The 16857-nt window shown below is 48.9% G+C and overlaps 1 protein-coding gene across 3 annotated transcripts in view; it reads left to right on the forward strand.

Moving 5' to 3' along the window:
- LEF1 (lymphoid enhancer binding factor 1) overlaps positions 1 to 15236 on the forward strand; it is a 113935-nt gene extending 98699 nt beyond the window's left edge. For 2 of the 3 annotated variants that reach the window (XM_037031846.1, XM_037031847.1), the window contains exons 10-12: positions 1288 to 1336; positions 2001 to 2041; positions 14490 to 15236. In XM_037031846.1, the coding sequence (XP_036887741.1) occupies positions 1288 to 1336; positions 2001 to 2035 (84 nt within the window). In that variant the 3' untranslated portion in view covers positions 2036 to 2041; positions 14490 to 15236. The remainder of the gene's footprint in view (positions 1 to 1287; positions 1337 to 2000; positions 2042 to 14489) is intronic. The other variant, XM_037031849.1, reaches the window with a different exon arrangement.
- The last annotated feature ends 1621 nt before the right edge of the window (positions 15237 to 16857 follow it).

The raw sequence follows: 16857 nt of genomic DNA on the forward strand, positions 1-16857 counted from the left end.
TTTCACAAAGGCCGTAGTCACACGTCCCAGGCCCGAGCTGGGTGGCAGAGACGTGCTGACGCAGGAGGCGCTCTGGTGGGCCCAGCTGTGCAGAGGGGCACAGCCCAGCACAGCACCAGGGGCGAGGGAGGTGGTGAGCTCTGCCTGAGGGCAGAGCGGGTTGGGACAGAGAAGAGGTGACACTGGAGGCGAATATTAAAGGACAGATGGAAGGTAGGAGGAGAGGGCGAGGAAGCTGGTTCCAGATATGAAATAAACTCACAGCACCTGTGAGATAAAACCACAGCGATTCCGTTTGGAAGGGGGACAGTGGAGGCCTGTGAGATGCGTGCTCTCCCTGTCTGCCCCCTCCGCCAGAGCACCTCGAGTAGTCTTGACGCCCAGTATGTTTATATGTGTATTCACACAATATATTCAGTACAATTTCATAGTTTTATGTTTTGTTATTTGTTAAAGTGATTATACTGCAGACGTGAGATAGAGATACTGGATGTGATATGTGTTCTGTTACAGTTATTTGAAAGTCCCAGCCTAATCCAGGTTGGTCATTTACTATCCATATAAATCAAATAGGTGCTGTGTCTATGCCCTATTACAATTATTTTTTGAGAGGGAAGTAGCTATGATGAAAAACAGAAAACTAGAGCACTACAAATGGGACCTAAAGTTTTCCGTTTGTGATTAAGATGACTTTGGAACATATTCAAAATTGCATGCGTATCCATATTATTGTGTCTGTTTTAGGAAGCAAGCTCCTGAACTGTCAGAAATCAGTCTTTGAGATTACCTTTCGTTTTCTCAGTCTCGATCTTACACTTTAGCCCCTTGTCCTCGGTCACATCATGTCTACCACGGGGACTGAGGGTCCTCAGTTAACATCCCGAACTTCTAAGTGTGTGGTGGGACTCACAGTAAGGAAATGTATCACACACAAAGCTCCACCTCCATGAGTGGGTTTTCCCTGAGGGCGGTGCTGGGGCCACCCCCTAGGGCATCCCCCTCCCCATGTGTGCGTGAGGCCCTCCCGGTGCCAATGCTGCTGCTGTTCGTATGAGGCTGTAGACACAGAGCTCACAAAGAACTAAGAACTCGCTTTCCTTCTCTGGCTTTCTGACTGTACCCAGGTCCGGATGCTGGGAGGGAAGGAAAGGGGGTGGGGGAGAGAGAGAAGTGAACCCCAGGCGTCTTTGTCCCTCTGTTGATCAATCACCTGCTTGCATTTCTGTGCCACACTCCCCCCGAGGGCCCGCACGGGATGTAACACGACAATGTGCTGTCTTCTTCCAGGGTAAGAAGAAGAAGAGGAAGAGAGAGAAACTGCAGGAATCGACATCAGGTAGGCCCCGTGTGGCTTTTCAGTCAGTTCTCACGCTTCTGACAAACACCTTTAAAGTAGTTTGCGTCTTTCTGTGTACACACTGCTTTATTCTGCAGCTGTAACTTGCGATACTTCAACTCCGCTTTTCCTCCTGAAATTCTTTAAAGATGTTTTCAGAGACCTTTCTTTTCAATGTGGCTGTGGGAAGGCACATCCAAAAACTCCTTTCCCCAAGCCTGCCGGTCACCTGGAATCCTGGTTAACGGTGGTTGTTTGTTTTGTTTTTGCTTCTTTGTCTTTGTTCTCTTTGCTTTATTAACACTTCAGTTCTTGTATTCGTATAACTATAGTACAAATTTTTATGATGATTCTATAGTATGCTACTGTATATCCCCTTGAGAGTCTTTTCTGAGGTTTAGGTTATTTAAAAAAATAGAAAACATGATGATAGGGTTTGCCTTTCCTATCCATTAATTCAAGGCATCAGTCAGTGAGGTCCTATTTAGTTCCCTCTTTTCTTTCATTAAAAGTAAGGCCACTTGGACTGCACACATAAAAATGGCTGGTATAAGAACCATAAAAAGTAAAGCGAACAAGTCCACGTGATGTTGTAGCTGCTACGTATTTGGAATGTTCAACAGCCTCTTCAGTCACCATTTGTTAAAGACACAATTTTCTGCAGGTACAGGCCCGAGAATGACAGCTGCCTACATCTGAAACATGGTAAGGACGACTCTCTGGCCCTATTGCTGACCCTAGTGGTGAACAAAGGCACTGGCTTGTGAATCTTCTTGCTCACACCGATGCCATTCCCCATTGCTCCTTTGAAGAGGAAACGCCACCAAAATCAAATGAGCGCTTTAAAAAATCTGATGGTTTTTATACCGGCTATGTATTTGCAATATAGTATGCCTTGATCTCTCCCTTTCTTCCCCCTCTGCCCCTTTCATCTTTCTCCGTTCCCTTTTCCTTAATTCTCTTCTCACTCACGCCTTACTCTGATGAGCGGCATCCCTGCCTGCTTAAAACACAAACAAACAACAACACAGACCAGCGAGCAAAACACGATTCCCTCAGCACGCCCAGGGCCGGGTGTGAGGAGCCCAGGCCTGCGCCATATCCAGACTCAGCCCTTTTTGCTCTTTAGAGATGACGTTCCAATTGAGAAGATACAGAGATACTTGAAAGTAATGTATTTGCTTCTCGTGAGAAAGAAAGATGTGCTTTATTTGTTTTTTGAAATACGGCATGGGGACTACTGAATTACCTCTGTGCCGCTCTAAGGTGTTTTCTTTACTGGCCATCATTGCCAGATCTTTCTCTAGTATTTGTAAGTAATATTCATTTCATTTCTTTGGGGTCTAATTTTATTTTTGGACGCGTAAGCACCAGCCCGGGGAACCTGGCTCTCTGTGTCGCTGTGGTCGTTGCTGAGCTTTGATCCCACAGTGCCTGCGCTTTCTCTCGGTGGCAGTTCTTTTCCGAGAGGCCACCTTGGGTTCTGCCCTCTCCAGCAGCCACATCCGGGTCCCGCCAGGTCCACCTCTGGGGTCTGTCTGGCTTTCCTCTCGCACTCAGCCCATCTCAGGAGCACAGACTTTTCCATCCGGATTATTTAACAGCCTTTGGGTCATTATCCGGCCTCCAGGCTTTCTTGCCAGCTCCCGGAGGGGTTGGCTAAAATAAGCAGATTGGCTGGGTCTCTTCCTGGCTGGAAACGGTCAAGGCTCTTCCCCATCTGAAGGATAAAGCACAAACCACCTGGCCAAGCTCCCCCCCAGCCCTCTCCTCAGGGCTCTGCCTTTAGTCTCTCCTGCTCTCCACGCCTCCGTACGGGTCCTGTGCTCAGTCCACGCAGGAACTCTCAGCAGTCCCCCTGGACGGTGGAGGCCACTGCACACACTGCCCAGTGCCCGGAAAGCCTGTGTCCTCTGCCTGAGGGAGAGACCCGTCTGCAGCGTGCCTGTGGCGAGCACTGGCCTGCACGTCATTAGTGCTTGACCAGAACCAGTTCACTCCAACTCAATCTTTAGAACCGAATTTTGGTGCCAAAATGTCAGTGGACTTTCCCAAAGGAGACAGCAGAGGTTTGGGTACTAAATAGGTCAGAATTTTTTTTTATCCTCACCTGAGGATAAGTTCATTAATTTTAGAGAAAGAGGAAGGAAGGGAGACCGAGACATGGATTGAGGAACATCGATTGGTTGCCTCCTCCCGTACATGCCCCAACAGGGGCTCCAACCAGAATGGGGATTGAACCTGCAACTTCTTGGTGTATGAGACAGTGCTCCAACCAATAGGGCCACCTGGCCAGGGCCAGGTCTGAATTTTAAACCCCGAGGTTTGCCTGGGCAATCTACTTCAGCTTTGTAATCTTCCTTCTTCCCGTCTATGAAATGGGAATGGTGACACCTGCCGCCCGCAGGTGTCTCTGCGCCATGGAAGCCTGCCTTCTGCCGTCACCCTCGCTGCCCCCTCCACCCCCCAGCTCAGGTGCCCTCTGCCTGGTGCAGCAGCGTCCTGATCTCACTTGGGTTCCTCGGCTTCTCCAGAACTCCACCCCTGGAGTTTGATGCTACCATTAAACACATGTCAAGTGGGAGGCTTTGCTCCAAGTGAAAATGGAATCATCCCTCCGTCTAGGTGTCCAAACATGGTACCAAAAAAACGTCACAGATACCCCTATGTCATTCCACCTAGAGACTATTATATTTAAGGACCTCTTCTGAGCAGGTCTCCCGGCTTGGTTATTAGGAGCAGAGAGATGACGTCACTCCTGCCACTAGAAGCTCCCGTCGTAATGGAAGTATAGTAGCAATCCCATACACCAGCGTTGTGGGGTCGTTGCCTTCTTTGTGAAAGAATGCTGTTCTTTTAACTACCGCGTGCAGGTCCGGACAGCAGCCCTCGCTCCCCTGCTCTTCCCTGTACGGAAGACCCTCCGACGCGCAAAGTGCCGAGGGCTGACATGGACTGATTTATTCCATCTTCTGCTTGCTCCAGAATCTTCAGTGCTGTTTCTATTAAAAGTCATTTAAAAATGTACTTCTTTATTTCAAAGTTTGTTATTTGATTCTGTGTCCCTATTAACCTTACATAGTATTTTAAAGTAGAACATTAAGCTAATTACATTTTTGTCCGAGACTGTATCTCAAACATCTTTAAAAATAAGTCACAGCTATCACTGTACTTATTTTTCGGACTATAAAGATGCATTCCCCCCCAAATCTGGGAGGAATAATGGTTGTTAATGCTGCTGTTGAGTTCTGTTTAATTTACATAGGTGAAATATTATTGTATTTATGTTATTAAATATTTGACCACATATTTTGCTTCAAATTTTTTTCCTATTTTCCTCCTCTAAAACCTAGGTGCATCTTATGGTCCGAAAAATACGGTATTTGTTTTTAGAAAACCTGAACTTTAATCTCTCTCTAATCCTCTCCATTTTGTCCCAAAAAACTTAAGAAAGTGCCCCCTACCCTCCACAAGAGAAAATTCTCACCAGTTGCTGGGCGAGGCTGCAGACGGTGGGACTTCTTCCCCTACTCAGAATCTCTAGTGATGCTCTGAGGCCCGTTCCTCCACCTTCACAGTCGCTGTCCTCCTCACCTGAGAACAGCACTGGTTGTCGTTAGACAAGATTTATTGAGCAACGAGGAGCTAAGATTTGCACTCATAAAGATTTCAGTGAATTAGAAATGATAATATTCCTACTCTCCCCCCACCTCTTTCCTTGTTTTTGGGTATCAGAGACCTTGGTATGTGTAGTCACTGACTTGTTTCATCATCATTCAGCATTTATTGAGCACCTAATAATTGCCATGTTGCGTTTTAAGACCTGGAAATAGGGGTTAAATGAGGCAAATGAGCTCCCAGCTCTCATAGTGCTTACACTGCTGTGTGGTGGGTGCTGAAGAATAAACAGGAAAGTATATGTGCTATAATCAAAATAAAATGCGGATTGGGCTTGGTGGTCTGCTTTCAGTGGGCTGGTCAGGAAGGGCCCTTCCCAAGGAGGTGACATTTGATAATACCCAGTCATTACTCTTGAAAAATGGATGGTATTCTGTGCGTGGTTCTGGCACAGAGCAGTCGCAGAGAAACGAAAGACAAAGAAAATAGCCGCTGTTGCAGAAAAAGCTTAGAGGAGGAGGGAGGCCCCATGTAAGCTGTGTGGCCTGGGGCAAGTCATTTAGAGCCAGTGGACCTCTGGTTCCCCAGGCGGCAGCGGGACTGAAAGGGCTGGACCCATGGCCTCTAGGGTCCCCCATTGTCTCAGGTCCAGCTTCCGAGCTTGCTTTGCTCAGCGTGGTCTACACTGCCTCCCGGTGTTGTTAAAGAGACTTGGGTCTCTTTTATATGCACTCATTTGTATGCTTGGTTCTATGCCTGTGGTTTTGTGAAACTGTTAAAAGCCGTGTGACCTCAAGAATGACTCGTACACAGTGTGGATGCTCAGTCCCCTGCAGGTCACTCCTCCCCAGAACTGGGGAGGCCGGGATTTCTGCTGACACAGTCACATGGCTCCTTGTTTGCCGGACGATGGTCATGCCGGTGCTGGCCTCAGCTTAGATACAAACCAAAGGCATAGAATATTTGATTGGAATCAATCCCGTGCGCAGTGTGATGTGAAATCTCACGTGACTGGTGTTCACTTCTGAACACACGTTGCTGAGTGTTATCTACACCCTTGCGTGCCCCTCTTTGGGCAGGTCGAGCTGATGGAACACAGGCCCAGGCAGGGGAGACATCACGACTCCCACAGGAAGCGGTTTTTTGAGATGCTTTATTTCTCTTACGAGAAACCTAATGCTGTTTGGGTGTCCTTAAAAATCCTGCCTCCGTGTCCGTAGCTCCAATGCTGGGCAAGTCTTTACTCTGAGCTACTGTGGAATAAGAAGCTGTGAGGAAAATGGCCCTGCTACTGAGGAAGACTCCCCTCAGCAAATGAGAAAACCCTCTGAAAACTTGTGGGTCTGCTCTTTAAAAGGTAGATGTTTCCCCTGAAGCTCCCTGTTTGAGGGGAAGTGCCATTGCAGTGGCCTCATGCAGACCCAGGTAGAAATCGGCCCACGGGGTGGTTCCTCATACACCTAGCTGGGTCCCTGTCTCCCCGTGTGTTCCTCCTTCGTGTGCTGTAAGAGTATTTACTCCGGTGAAATCATGTCGAGACAAAGAAATTAGCACTCATCCAATCTCTATACCTTGCAACAACTTCCAGGACAATTAGACGTGGGATTCACAACAGACACTCCTCCAGGTTGGAGGGGATTCCCAAGCTGTGGGTCTTTCATGAAAGCCAAGTTCATACTTAGCTCTTGGACTTGTGGGAATGCTGGTAGCCCAGGGACAGAGGGAGTGAGGCTGCCCACATTCTCTTGCATCCGGCTGGAAGGCTGGTGTCACAAATGCCAGGTGTTAGTTGATTCGTGTTGCAAACGTACAGTGAGGACCAGCCCCTCGAGTCTAGAAGTGCACTAGGCAGTGGGAGTGTTTGCTAACTGGACCCTGTTCCTTCCTGGAGTGTCAGTTTAACAAGATACAGACATACAAATGGGTAATTATAAAGTAATACATTTTATGCTATGAAGGAGGTGCGTGCTGTACATCATGTAAATGTAAAGAGCAGGAAGTATTTAAATCAGCGTGAGATCAAGGAAGGCCTCCTGGAGGAGGTCACACTTGAGCTGTCTGTCACGAGGGAATTCTGGGGTTTGATAGAACAGTGATTACGTTGCTGTGAGTTTCCAGTGTTTTGGTACACGCTTGATTTGTAATACATAATATCTTGAGCTTATCAGGAGTCAAAGATTATTATCAAATACTGAACTTCCCTTCCTGACTTAATTAAGATTCATAAGGAATTAAAGAAGCAAAGATGTAGAATTTTTGAAAAGATAAAAAGGATTATCATTCTGAGTTTACTAATTTAAAAATACAACTTGACAAATTGGTTAGTAACTTTAGCAAAACAAATACAAAAAGTCCACCATCTTAAATTATATAGATTGTTATATTCTTTTGATATTTTAATGTATTTTCTTTGATTTTATAACATCAAAGAACTAGTTTTAAAAAAAACCTATCTTTTTTTTAAAAAAGCATGAAACCTCTGGTTAAACATGGGGACTCAGACACTCACAGGCACTCGGCTGCGCACACTCACACGCCGGCCCTGGCGCCGTCTTCATCTCCTGCGCTTGCTGAACTGAGAAATTAAAATGTGTTTTTACTTCAGCCTTTATTTTCCTGGAGCCGAGAGGTATGCCTGTGAGAGAGGCACTTTCTAGTACAGCACAGTGCACACCAGTTAGTTGTGCGGCACTTGGACGTACACCTTTAAAAAGAGCGTCTCTTGCTTTCCATTTGAAGGTGGTGTTTGTGAGCCCGGTGAGGCGGTCAGGGCTTGGGAACTCGGGGCCCCTGGGTGCTGGGAGGCCTCCCTGCAGAGCTGACTGGCTGCAGTGTGGGGCAGGGGGCATCTTCAGGAGGGGTGACCCCGAAGGTCTCTCAGGAGCAGCCTGACCCAAGGCGAGAGGGGCCCCTGCCCTTGCGGTCAGGGCACAGTCTGGATATTTTCACTGGTCTTGTTGAAAAAATGTTTATTTCATATAGTCTCTGAAGTTCACCCCGCTGAGTTGGACTCTGCTGCCCACACTTTGCTCTAACCTGTCTTCAGTGTGACTGCGGTCACCCCATTAAGTGCCAATAAGCCTCTGGGTGTTGGCTTCTGTGCTGGTGTGTCCAGTTAGAAAATGCAGCCGTGCTCTTACCAAGTAATAGAGTGGGAAGCAGCTGGAAAAGTCTTGTCAAAGTCTCATAGTAAAAATTAAATTAAGGTTTTGACAATTAGAAAGTAGAAAAATGGCATTCTGTTTTCTATTCTTCATCCTTTTGTCACGCACTTAGGCACCAAGTGTGTCCAACACTGAGGAAGCCCCTGGCCCAGAGTTGTCACTAAATAAGGAAGAGACACATGAGGCTGAGGGGCTCCCAGAAAGGGAGCTGGGGGGGGGGGGAGGGTGTCTACGGGGGGGGGGGGTGTCTGCCGGGGGGGGAGGGGTGACCATCAGACCAGGGAGACCCAGGGATGACACAGTGGCCCTGGTGGCGGGGGCTGTGCGGCTTCCAGGGCCCGGGTCAGCATTTCCCAGGAAAGTGCACGTGCCTGCTGCCCTGTCTTGGAAAGCGGCCCTTCCAATGCAGGCCTCGCCCAGGGGCCCTTCTGCTTGCCCTTTGCCACAGCGATCAGATCCGATTCATCTTGGATGACATCATTCATCTTGCCAGGGTCGATGGTTCAGTCAGCCCAGGAATGGAGTTCTCGGTGGCCAGGAGAGGCCTGCGCTCCCCCCGTCCCTGTGTGTGTTCCTGCCTGAGATGCTAGCCTGCCTGTGCCTCCCCTCCTCCTGTGTGTGTCCTCAAATCCCTGCTCAACCCCCCATGGATGGCACTTGACTGCGATGTTCCTTACTAGGGACTCCACAGAAGGAACATTCCACAAGGAAAATCGACATCTGAAACTAAGGGCAGGCTTGGTCCCACTGTCCTTGATGGCCACGGCTGCTTAATGACACTGTGTCTAGACTGTGTTGTGTGTGGACTGCAGGCTTTCAAACTCTGCCCCTTCTGGAGGGCGCATCATTCATTCTCCTGAGATGGGGGCCGTCAGGTCACATGTGAGCTCAGGCAGGGTAGGAACACTGTTTTACGGGCACAGGTGCATCTAGAGGAAGCCGAAGACAGTGGGGCAGAGAAAAGCACTAGAAAAGGGCCTGGGAAAGTTGTCCAAATGATCTCCCTGCCCCTTACGCAGGCCATGCCCTGAAAATTGCTTCATCCTCCTTCCTACAGATAGAGTCCCCGAGCTCTCTGATCAACTAGTGCAGAATGCCCACGCCTGTGGGTCATCCCAGTATCGCTGTTCCAAAGAGACAGCGCTGCCTCCGAGTTCCAGAGAAGGGCCTCTGGGGGGCCCAGCGTGGTCAGACTGCTGCCCCGAGCCACTGTGAGCTGTGGCCAGAGGCGATGGTCACCCTGCAGATGGCTGTCAGGGCCCACTGCTCCGACCATGGGTGTGAGGAGTGGGCATGAGAGGAGCACCGGGCAGCAGCCTGGCAGGTGTACGCTGCAGCTCAGTGGCCAGCTGTGGCTGGGCCCATCCAACTCACAGATGGGGCGGTTCTGTCTAGACAGCTGTGCATTAGCGAAGAGGTTGGGAGGGGACTGTGCACGTGGTGAAAACTTTAAAAATCTCTTCTGTGCTGCAGTGTCCTGGCCACCCATTCCTCATCCTTCTTCTGCGGTCAGAAGAACTAGAATTGTGAGTTGCGTTGGGTGAGAGGAACAGGGAACTGGACCCTTGGCCATCAGAGATGATCATATGTCAATAGATACAGGAGAGGGACGGAAATATGAGGCTCATTAAAACCTTCTTGAGACATGTAATATTTAGTATTGTTCATGAACATGAATTAAGATCAATGCACAGGAATGGCTGATAGAATTGAAAATGTATTTGCGACAAATTTTGTTTAATTGCCTGTTTTTCTCACTGAGCCGTCTGGAACAATAGAGAAAAACCGTCCTGCTGAATAATGGGGTTCCCCAGAGAATGCTAGGTTTACCTCTTATTTAAGTTCACAGAGCATGGAGTGTTTTACTTTTGGGGGCGTAACTCTGTCTTCAGCAGAGAATACATTGAAATTAAGTCTTTCTTCACACCTCCTGCATCATCCCACAGTGCGTGCCGTGGGGTGTGTTTCCCGTGCGGACAGGGAAAGGGTGCTGTCGGCAACAGCTCCTTTTTTCCTTAAAATCTTTCGAAACCTTGGTTGGCTCTCTGCCACTATCCTTAATGACCCCAGGTCACGTTGGATTTTTTAAAAATCCGCTCTTTAAACATTCTGTTTATCCCTTTTCTGATTGCGACTGTGCCTCTCCCATACAGTAATACGTCCCTCTGACATGGTGTGAATTTGAGAATGAGAAACCAAAGCTTATTTCAATAAAGTAAAAGTGAAAAGTGACTGGCGCCCAAGTTGGTGCGTGGAGGCGGCTCTGGTGAGGAGGGTGAGGCAGTGTCCGTGAGTGCCCTTCCCGACAGCACGGGGACAGCGGGGGGCGCCGTCCCTGTTTTCCTCGGCGGCTGCGTGCTTGTCCCCCGAGGCTGCCCGGTTGTGCGATGCCCAGGTGCGTGAGGTGGCCCTGCTGAAGCTGCCCGTGAGCTTCCGGAAAGCCGCTTTATTGTTTTGGGCAGAATGAGGAGAAAGGCGAGGTGGAGAGAACATACATTAAGGGCCCAAAAGCTCATCCTGCCGTCCACTGGTTGGGTGACCTCAGGCAGGCAGGTTAACCTCACACAGTCCCAACGGCCTTGTCTGTAAATGGACCGAAATCCGTGGAGCTGGGGGGTGGCAACGAGACGCCGGACATGTGAGGAGCTTGTCCCCGTGCTCGGTGGACACTGCTTTTCCTCCCCTGTCCCCAGCTCCTTGCGGACAAGACCGCCACAGAATCGACAAGGCGGTGACCCACCTGGAACCAGGAGGCCTAGGCGCCCTTGAGGCGGGTCCCTGGGACCAGTCCCTCAGACCGAGTGCAGGGGGCGCTCAGGCCGGCGGGAGTCTGCCCCTCTCCTCGCCCGCACCCCGCACCCCGCACCCCGCACCCGTGACGCTGCTGCGGAAGGCGAGCGCTCATGCTTGGACGTGACAGGCTTTGGTCGGCCGGCCGCGTGGCGGGGCTGAAACTTGGGCAGTCGGGGTAAAGTGTGTAGTGTGCTTAAAGTCTGCCTCTGTTCAGAACATATCTCTGATACCACTCCTCAAATTTCATGTCATAACTTAAAAACATTTAAAGTTCCTGTTCCTCACTAGTAACATTGGGGTGGGGGATAAAGGAAGGATCTTTTCTTCCAACCCGCCTTTTTGGGTTCCTCACCATTTCTGAACAAGGCTGTGATTGTGATATTACCTGACACTAGTTGTGGGGGTCGGGGCAGATCTTCACATATATTCCTGCCAACCCCTCTGCTGTCCCCTGCGCCACCCCCACCCCCCCACTAGCTGTGCCAGTCAGGACAGAGCACCACCCTGGGGAAGGGGGCTGGGCTGTGGAACCATGGGGTATGGGCTGGCAAAGCACTCAGCTTCCTCTCTTAGAGCTAGTGGAGCAGGAATTACCCCCTTTTCCTTTCTTTGCTTCTTTTAAGTCAAGGCCTAGAAAGAAAGCTCTCAGAGTTAGTGCTATTTATCTCCCCCAAACAGGTCCATCTGGAAATCTTCAGATTTTCCTTTGGGCTCCTGATAAATGATTCTGCCCATTTGAGTTTCTGGTTCCGTTTGGTTAGTGGGATATTTTGGGGTTTGGTCCAGGAAAGAGAACATCATGGGTTTCAGCCGGGGGGAGGGGGCCATCCTGTGCCTCCCTGAAATCCACTGTGCACGCCGCAGCCATAGTGACTCCTGCTGGAGGGAACCTGAGCTTTAACTGACTCCCTTTGAAGCCGGAGCAGTAATTGCGGCTTTGATTGCACCAACTTCACTGGTGGGTTGGGCTGTGCTGGGGCTCGCCTGGCCCGGCCCGGCCTCGCCACAGCCTCCCGGTGAAGCCTTAGATGTGGGAAGTCTCCAGTCTCCGAGCGTCATGCCTGTGGTTTCTTGAAAAGACTCTTGATCTGACCAGTTTTATATCTGTGAAGCAACACCGTCAGGCCCCCATCTGTCTCGTCTGGAGCCAAGCCTTGGTCCACCCCGACAACCTTGTATTCATAGGAGCAACCAGGTTCAGACTGCCTTATCTAATAGGGAGATGGTTTCTTTGCCAACTTACTTAAATGCCGGTTCCACTGTTAGGAAAGTGTCCGGTGGGGGATGAGTTGCTTTTCTGGTTGACACTCGTACAGAGTTGTTCTGAAGTCCGCTTCTCAGGAGGATTTGTAAGAAGACACTGAGATAATGAAATAATTGTGGGGAAATGTGCAACTACTTGGAAAGAAATGGCTTTAGTAGATGTTGAGATTCTTTCTGGAAGTACACATCATCTCTGCGGCAAATAGCCCCTCTGGACAGCCAAGTTTGTTTCAGCAATTACGCTAGTCCTATGCTCAGCTCACCAAGGGAGGAGGAGGCTCTGTGGGGTAAGGCCAGAGGGGAAGGGCGCCTTGGTGAGCACAGGTGCGGGCTGCTGCAGACTGCCCGCTCGAGCAGTGGGACCACAGCAGCGGAGGCCTTGACCTCAAGACCTCAGAGTCAGGCTGCGCCTGGGATTAGGGGCAGATCCCAACAGAGGGACAGTTTGTCCCCCTCAGCCTGCAGACCTGGCTTCTAATGCCAGTCCATTCTGAGCCACAGCACTTGTCTTCAGCAGCTGTGAGCCCCTAGGCTAGTGCTGCAAGGCCATCCCTCCGGCGGAGGAGCAGCCTGGAGCAAACCCTTGGAGATCTGGGCTGCAGAACCACAGTGCCCTCCCCTCTCTCTGAGCCTGACTCCTTTCTCCTATGAAAGAGGTTCCTGAGGCACTCCAATCCTCCAGGGTGAAAGGTCAGTAGGGGGAAAGGCACTCCGATCCTCCAGGGTGAAAGGTCAGTAGGTACCCTGCTTACATTTGGAGAACCACAACACTGAGTGTGTGTTTTCCTGTTGAACAGGGAAAGGGTAATTTTGCAGGAGAAAAGACTCGAAATTGTCTTTGAAGACCTCCTAGGGTGACAGCACCCTATGGCTTTTTTCCTTCTGTTTTTGGTTTCAGACAGCTTCTCCAGTTTCAGTGAGTCATTTCGAGGGCCAGCATTGGTGGTGTCGCGTCATCACAGTGACAGCCAACACGTTCCGGGCTCCCTGGGCCCTGCGCGTGCGCAGTGGGTCTTAGCCGCTCCTCCCGGCGCCGTTCCCGTCTCACTGAGCTCTCCTTCCGTAAACAGTGCTTTGCAACTGTAACCCCCTTACCCGAAGTTTAGCTTTTATTGGTAAACTGTTTCAAAGCAGCCTTCTGTTTCTCCTCTGATGTCTCTTTCCACTCACTTAAAAGCGTGAAGACGNCCCTGGGCCCTGCGCGTGCGCAGTGGGTCTTAGCCGCTCCTCCCGGCGCCGTTCCGTCTCACTGAGCTCTCCTTCCGTAAACAGTGCTTTGCAACTGTAACCCCCTTACCCGAAGTTTAGCTTTTATTGGTAAACTGTTTCAAAGCAGCCTTCTGTTTCTCCTCCGATGTCTCTTTCCACTCACTTAAAAGCGTGAAGACGTTCAAGATTACAATGAATTTTTAAAGAAAACTGCTAGTGACAAGGACAGCACAGACACAGAAGGTTGGGATTCCCCCGAGAGCGTCAGGCACCTGCCTCCCCAAGTTCAAAGCAGGGGAGGCAGGTGTTCTCCCGGGTGAAGGAACCAAACTTTGGGACGCTTTTGCTTTTGTCTTTGTCTCATCCCGTTACGAAGTTATATTTTATTTTTAATTGCTTATTAAAATGTCATCTCATTTTGGGATTTGGGGGTTTTCCTTTGTGAAAAAAAATCATTGTCATCAGCAATATTAACCAACAATTACTTCAGTGCTTGTCAGGTGTACATTCCAAGGCTAACATTAGAGATCCTAGCTATCAGGAAGGAAAAAATCGTGAGAATTATAAAAGCTTCAGTAAAATTGGAGAAGACTGTGCACCTTGGACTGAATGCAGTGAACCGGGCACACCCTGGGCGCGGGGGCTTGTGATGGGCGTGCGTGTGCCTGGGCTGGTTGTGGTGCGGTTTGGTCCCGTGTAGTAGAATCATACAATGGGCGCCTGCAGTGGACTCACAAGCCCACACCCTTTATTTACATGACGGTTCTTTCCCTGATTTAGGTGTTACCCACCATTACAATCCATGTTTGGCCATGATCCAAAGTAGTAAATGTATTTTTTAAAACTCTACCTCACATCATACATACATACATATGTACATACATAGACACATGCATGGGACAAAAAAATTTTCAGTAAAATACACTTGCCTCTCACGTAGTCTGGGGATTTGGGGCTACCGTGCAGTTTGTTTTAACCATCACTAAATTGAAAAGTGGATTAAGTGCAGACACCTTAAGTCATGGACTGTAGTCGGTAGAGGTTAAAACCTTTTCAAGGCCTGTGGCAAATTCACATTAACAGCATTTCATGTGTTCCTTCCTGAGGTGGAAAACGAAGCTCATTCCCAACGTGCAAAGCCAAGGCAGCGGCCCCGGGACCTCTTCTGGAGATGGAAGCTTGTTGAAACCCAGACTGTCTCCACAGCTTGCCCAGTCGACCCCAAATGAGAACCGACACCAACTTCACTCTGAGGTCACTGCCAGAGACACTGATCCATAGAGACAATCACTGCCAACCCCCGTCCATCTGCTGCGAGAGCCAAGTTCCAAAATAAAGCGTTAAAGGTTTTTTAAAAGAAAATTGAAAAGCACACGAGTTTGCTCACAGGCCCTGGGCCCGCTGAGCAGCTCGCCTCCCTCACGCCCGCCGTGCCCTTCCCAGAGCATCTCACATCCAGACCTGTCACCTTCTGGCCAGGACAGTCACTTGGCTGCTGCGGCTGCCACCAGCAACTGGAGCCGGCAGTCTGCATGCCCCCGCGTCCCAGTGGGGACCTTGTGGAAGAGTCCCCTCTTTGTCTCCGTCTTTGCCTTTCTTTCTCCTCCTTTCTCCTAATGCTTTTATTTAACAGTGCAAAAAGATCAATCTTAACGTTTGCTTTTTTTTAAACTTGAATTTTTTTTAAATTTACACTTTTTAGTTTTAATTTTCTTGTATATTTTGCTAGCTATGAGCTTTTAAGTAAAATTCAAAGATCTGGAAAAGTTTGAAATAAAAATGAAATGAAATGAAGCCACCTTTGTTTCGAGCAGCATCTTGCCCAGTGAGTGGCTTCTCTGTGAATGACTTGTCACAAATAGTGGCCTCTGTCTCCGAAGGTGTTCGATAGAGCTAAGTGAACCCAACAGCCAGATCCACTCTGTTGGTCGCAGTGGGCAGTACTACGTGTTTCATTTTATTTTTCTTCTGATCTCGTCTCCTTTTTTTAATGGTAAACCTTAACAGATACTTTCCGTAGACCACTTTGCAGTGAATTTTCATTTCTTCTCACCCCTTCTTGTAAAAAGCCCAGCACTTGAATTGTTATTACTTTCAATGTTCTGTATTTGTATCTGTTTCTATTAGCCAGTTAGTGGAATTTTATGCCACTTGTTAAAATGATCATTGACGTGCCCATTTTTTTAAACAGCAAGGCACAGCCTTTGCCCCAAACTGTCACCTAATGTCTGTCATTCCAGTTTGAGTTAACGTGCTGAGCATTTTTTAAAAGCTTTGTAATAAAACGTTTTTTAAACTGTAATATTTTAAAAGAGTGAACTTCCTGCTAATCTGGAGTTGGTAATGGTGAACTAAACCCACGGGCCAGGCCAGAGCTGGTCTCAGGTGCTGCGGGCGCAGTTCCCCCTCGAAGGTGCTTGTGTGGCATGGGCGCCCCGCCACCCCCCCCCCCCCCGGTCCCCAGGTGTAGACGGAAATCAGCACCCAAGTGAGTGCAGGGTGTCACCGGGATTCAGATGGGGCCGACCGGTGGTTTCCCATCCATCGAGCTAGCGGGAGGACCCTTCATACTACGGGTGTAACAAATCTCTTGCTGAAATTCTATCTCCTCTTTCCAACCTTCAGTACAGCTGGGGAACAGCTGGCTGCCATACTTGTAGTCCTCCACATACTGTAGTTGAAGACTGCCGTTAAATCACCCCTCAGATTTCTCTTCTCCAGGCTAAGTAATCCCAAGTCCTTGAACCTTTCATCATCAGTCCTTTAATCATTTTTATTGCTGTCCTCTGGAACCACTCCAGTTCCTCTTCATTTAGTCCTGAACTTGAACCAGGGAAAAATGTCTATTTTGTGTTCAGGGGACCTACTTGTTACAAAGGTTTCATATTCATCTGAAACATCTCAAGTTTTAAAAAATATTTTTTCTTTATTTACTTTCAGAGATGGGAAGGGAGAAAGGGAATCATCGATGTGTGGGAAGTACATTCACAGGTTGCCTCTCACACACCCACTACTGGCCCGCAACCCAGGCATGTGCCCTGACAGGGACTTGAACCAGAGACCCTGTGGTTCTCAGGCCCATGCTCAAACCACTGAGCCACACCAGCCAGGGCTCTTCGGGGTTTTTAAAATGTGTGTGAACCAAGTAGTTAAAATTGTCTGAAGCCCCCATTGTGCTCTTTTCAGGCGTTGACTAGAAAATCCAACAAAATGATGTAAGAAGTGATACTTAAGTGTTACTTTTTGGGGGGTTGGGGGTCAGCAAAGGTTGTTGCAACAATGTACTGATGGGGTCTTCTGGATTTTGGAAAGAAACCTATCAGTGAGAAAATTCTCTCCATGACGTAAACAGCAAGGATATAAATCTGAGACTCAGGCCTTGCCCAAAGCCCACTTAAGTCTTCTCCCTTGGTTCCTCCTCCTCCACATTTTTGACACAAAAAAATGAATAAATAATGTTGAAAGAAATGGGTT

This window comes from Sturnira hondurensis, unplaced genomic scaffold (genome assembly GCF_014824575.4).
Source record: "Sturnira hondurensis isolate 20B ecotype Veracruz unplaced genomic scaffold, ASM1482457v3 Scaffold0021214, whole genome shotgun sequence".
Lineage (NCBI taxonomy): Eukaryota > Metazoa > Chordata > Mammalia > Chiroptera > Phyllostomidae > Sturnira > Sturnira hondurensis.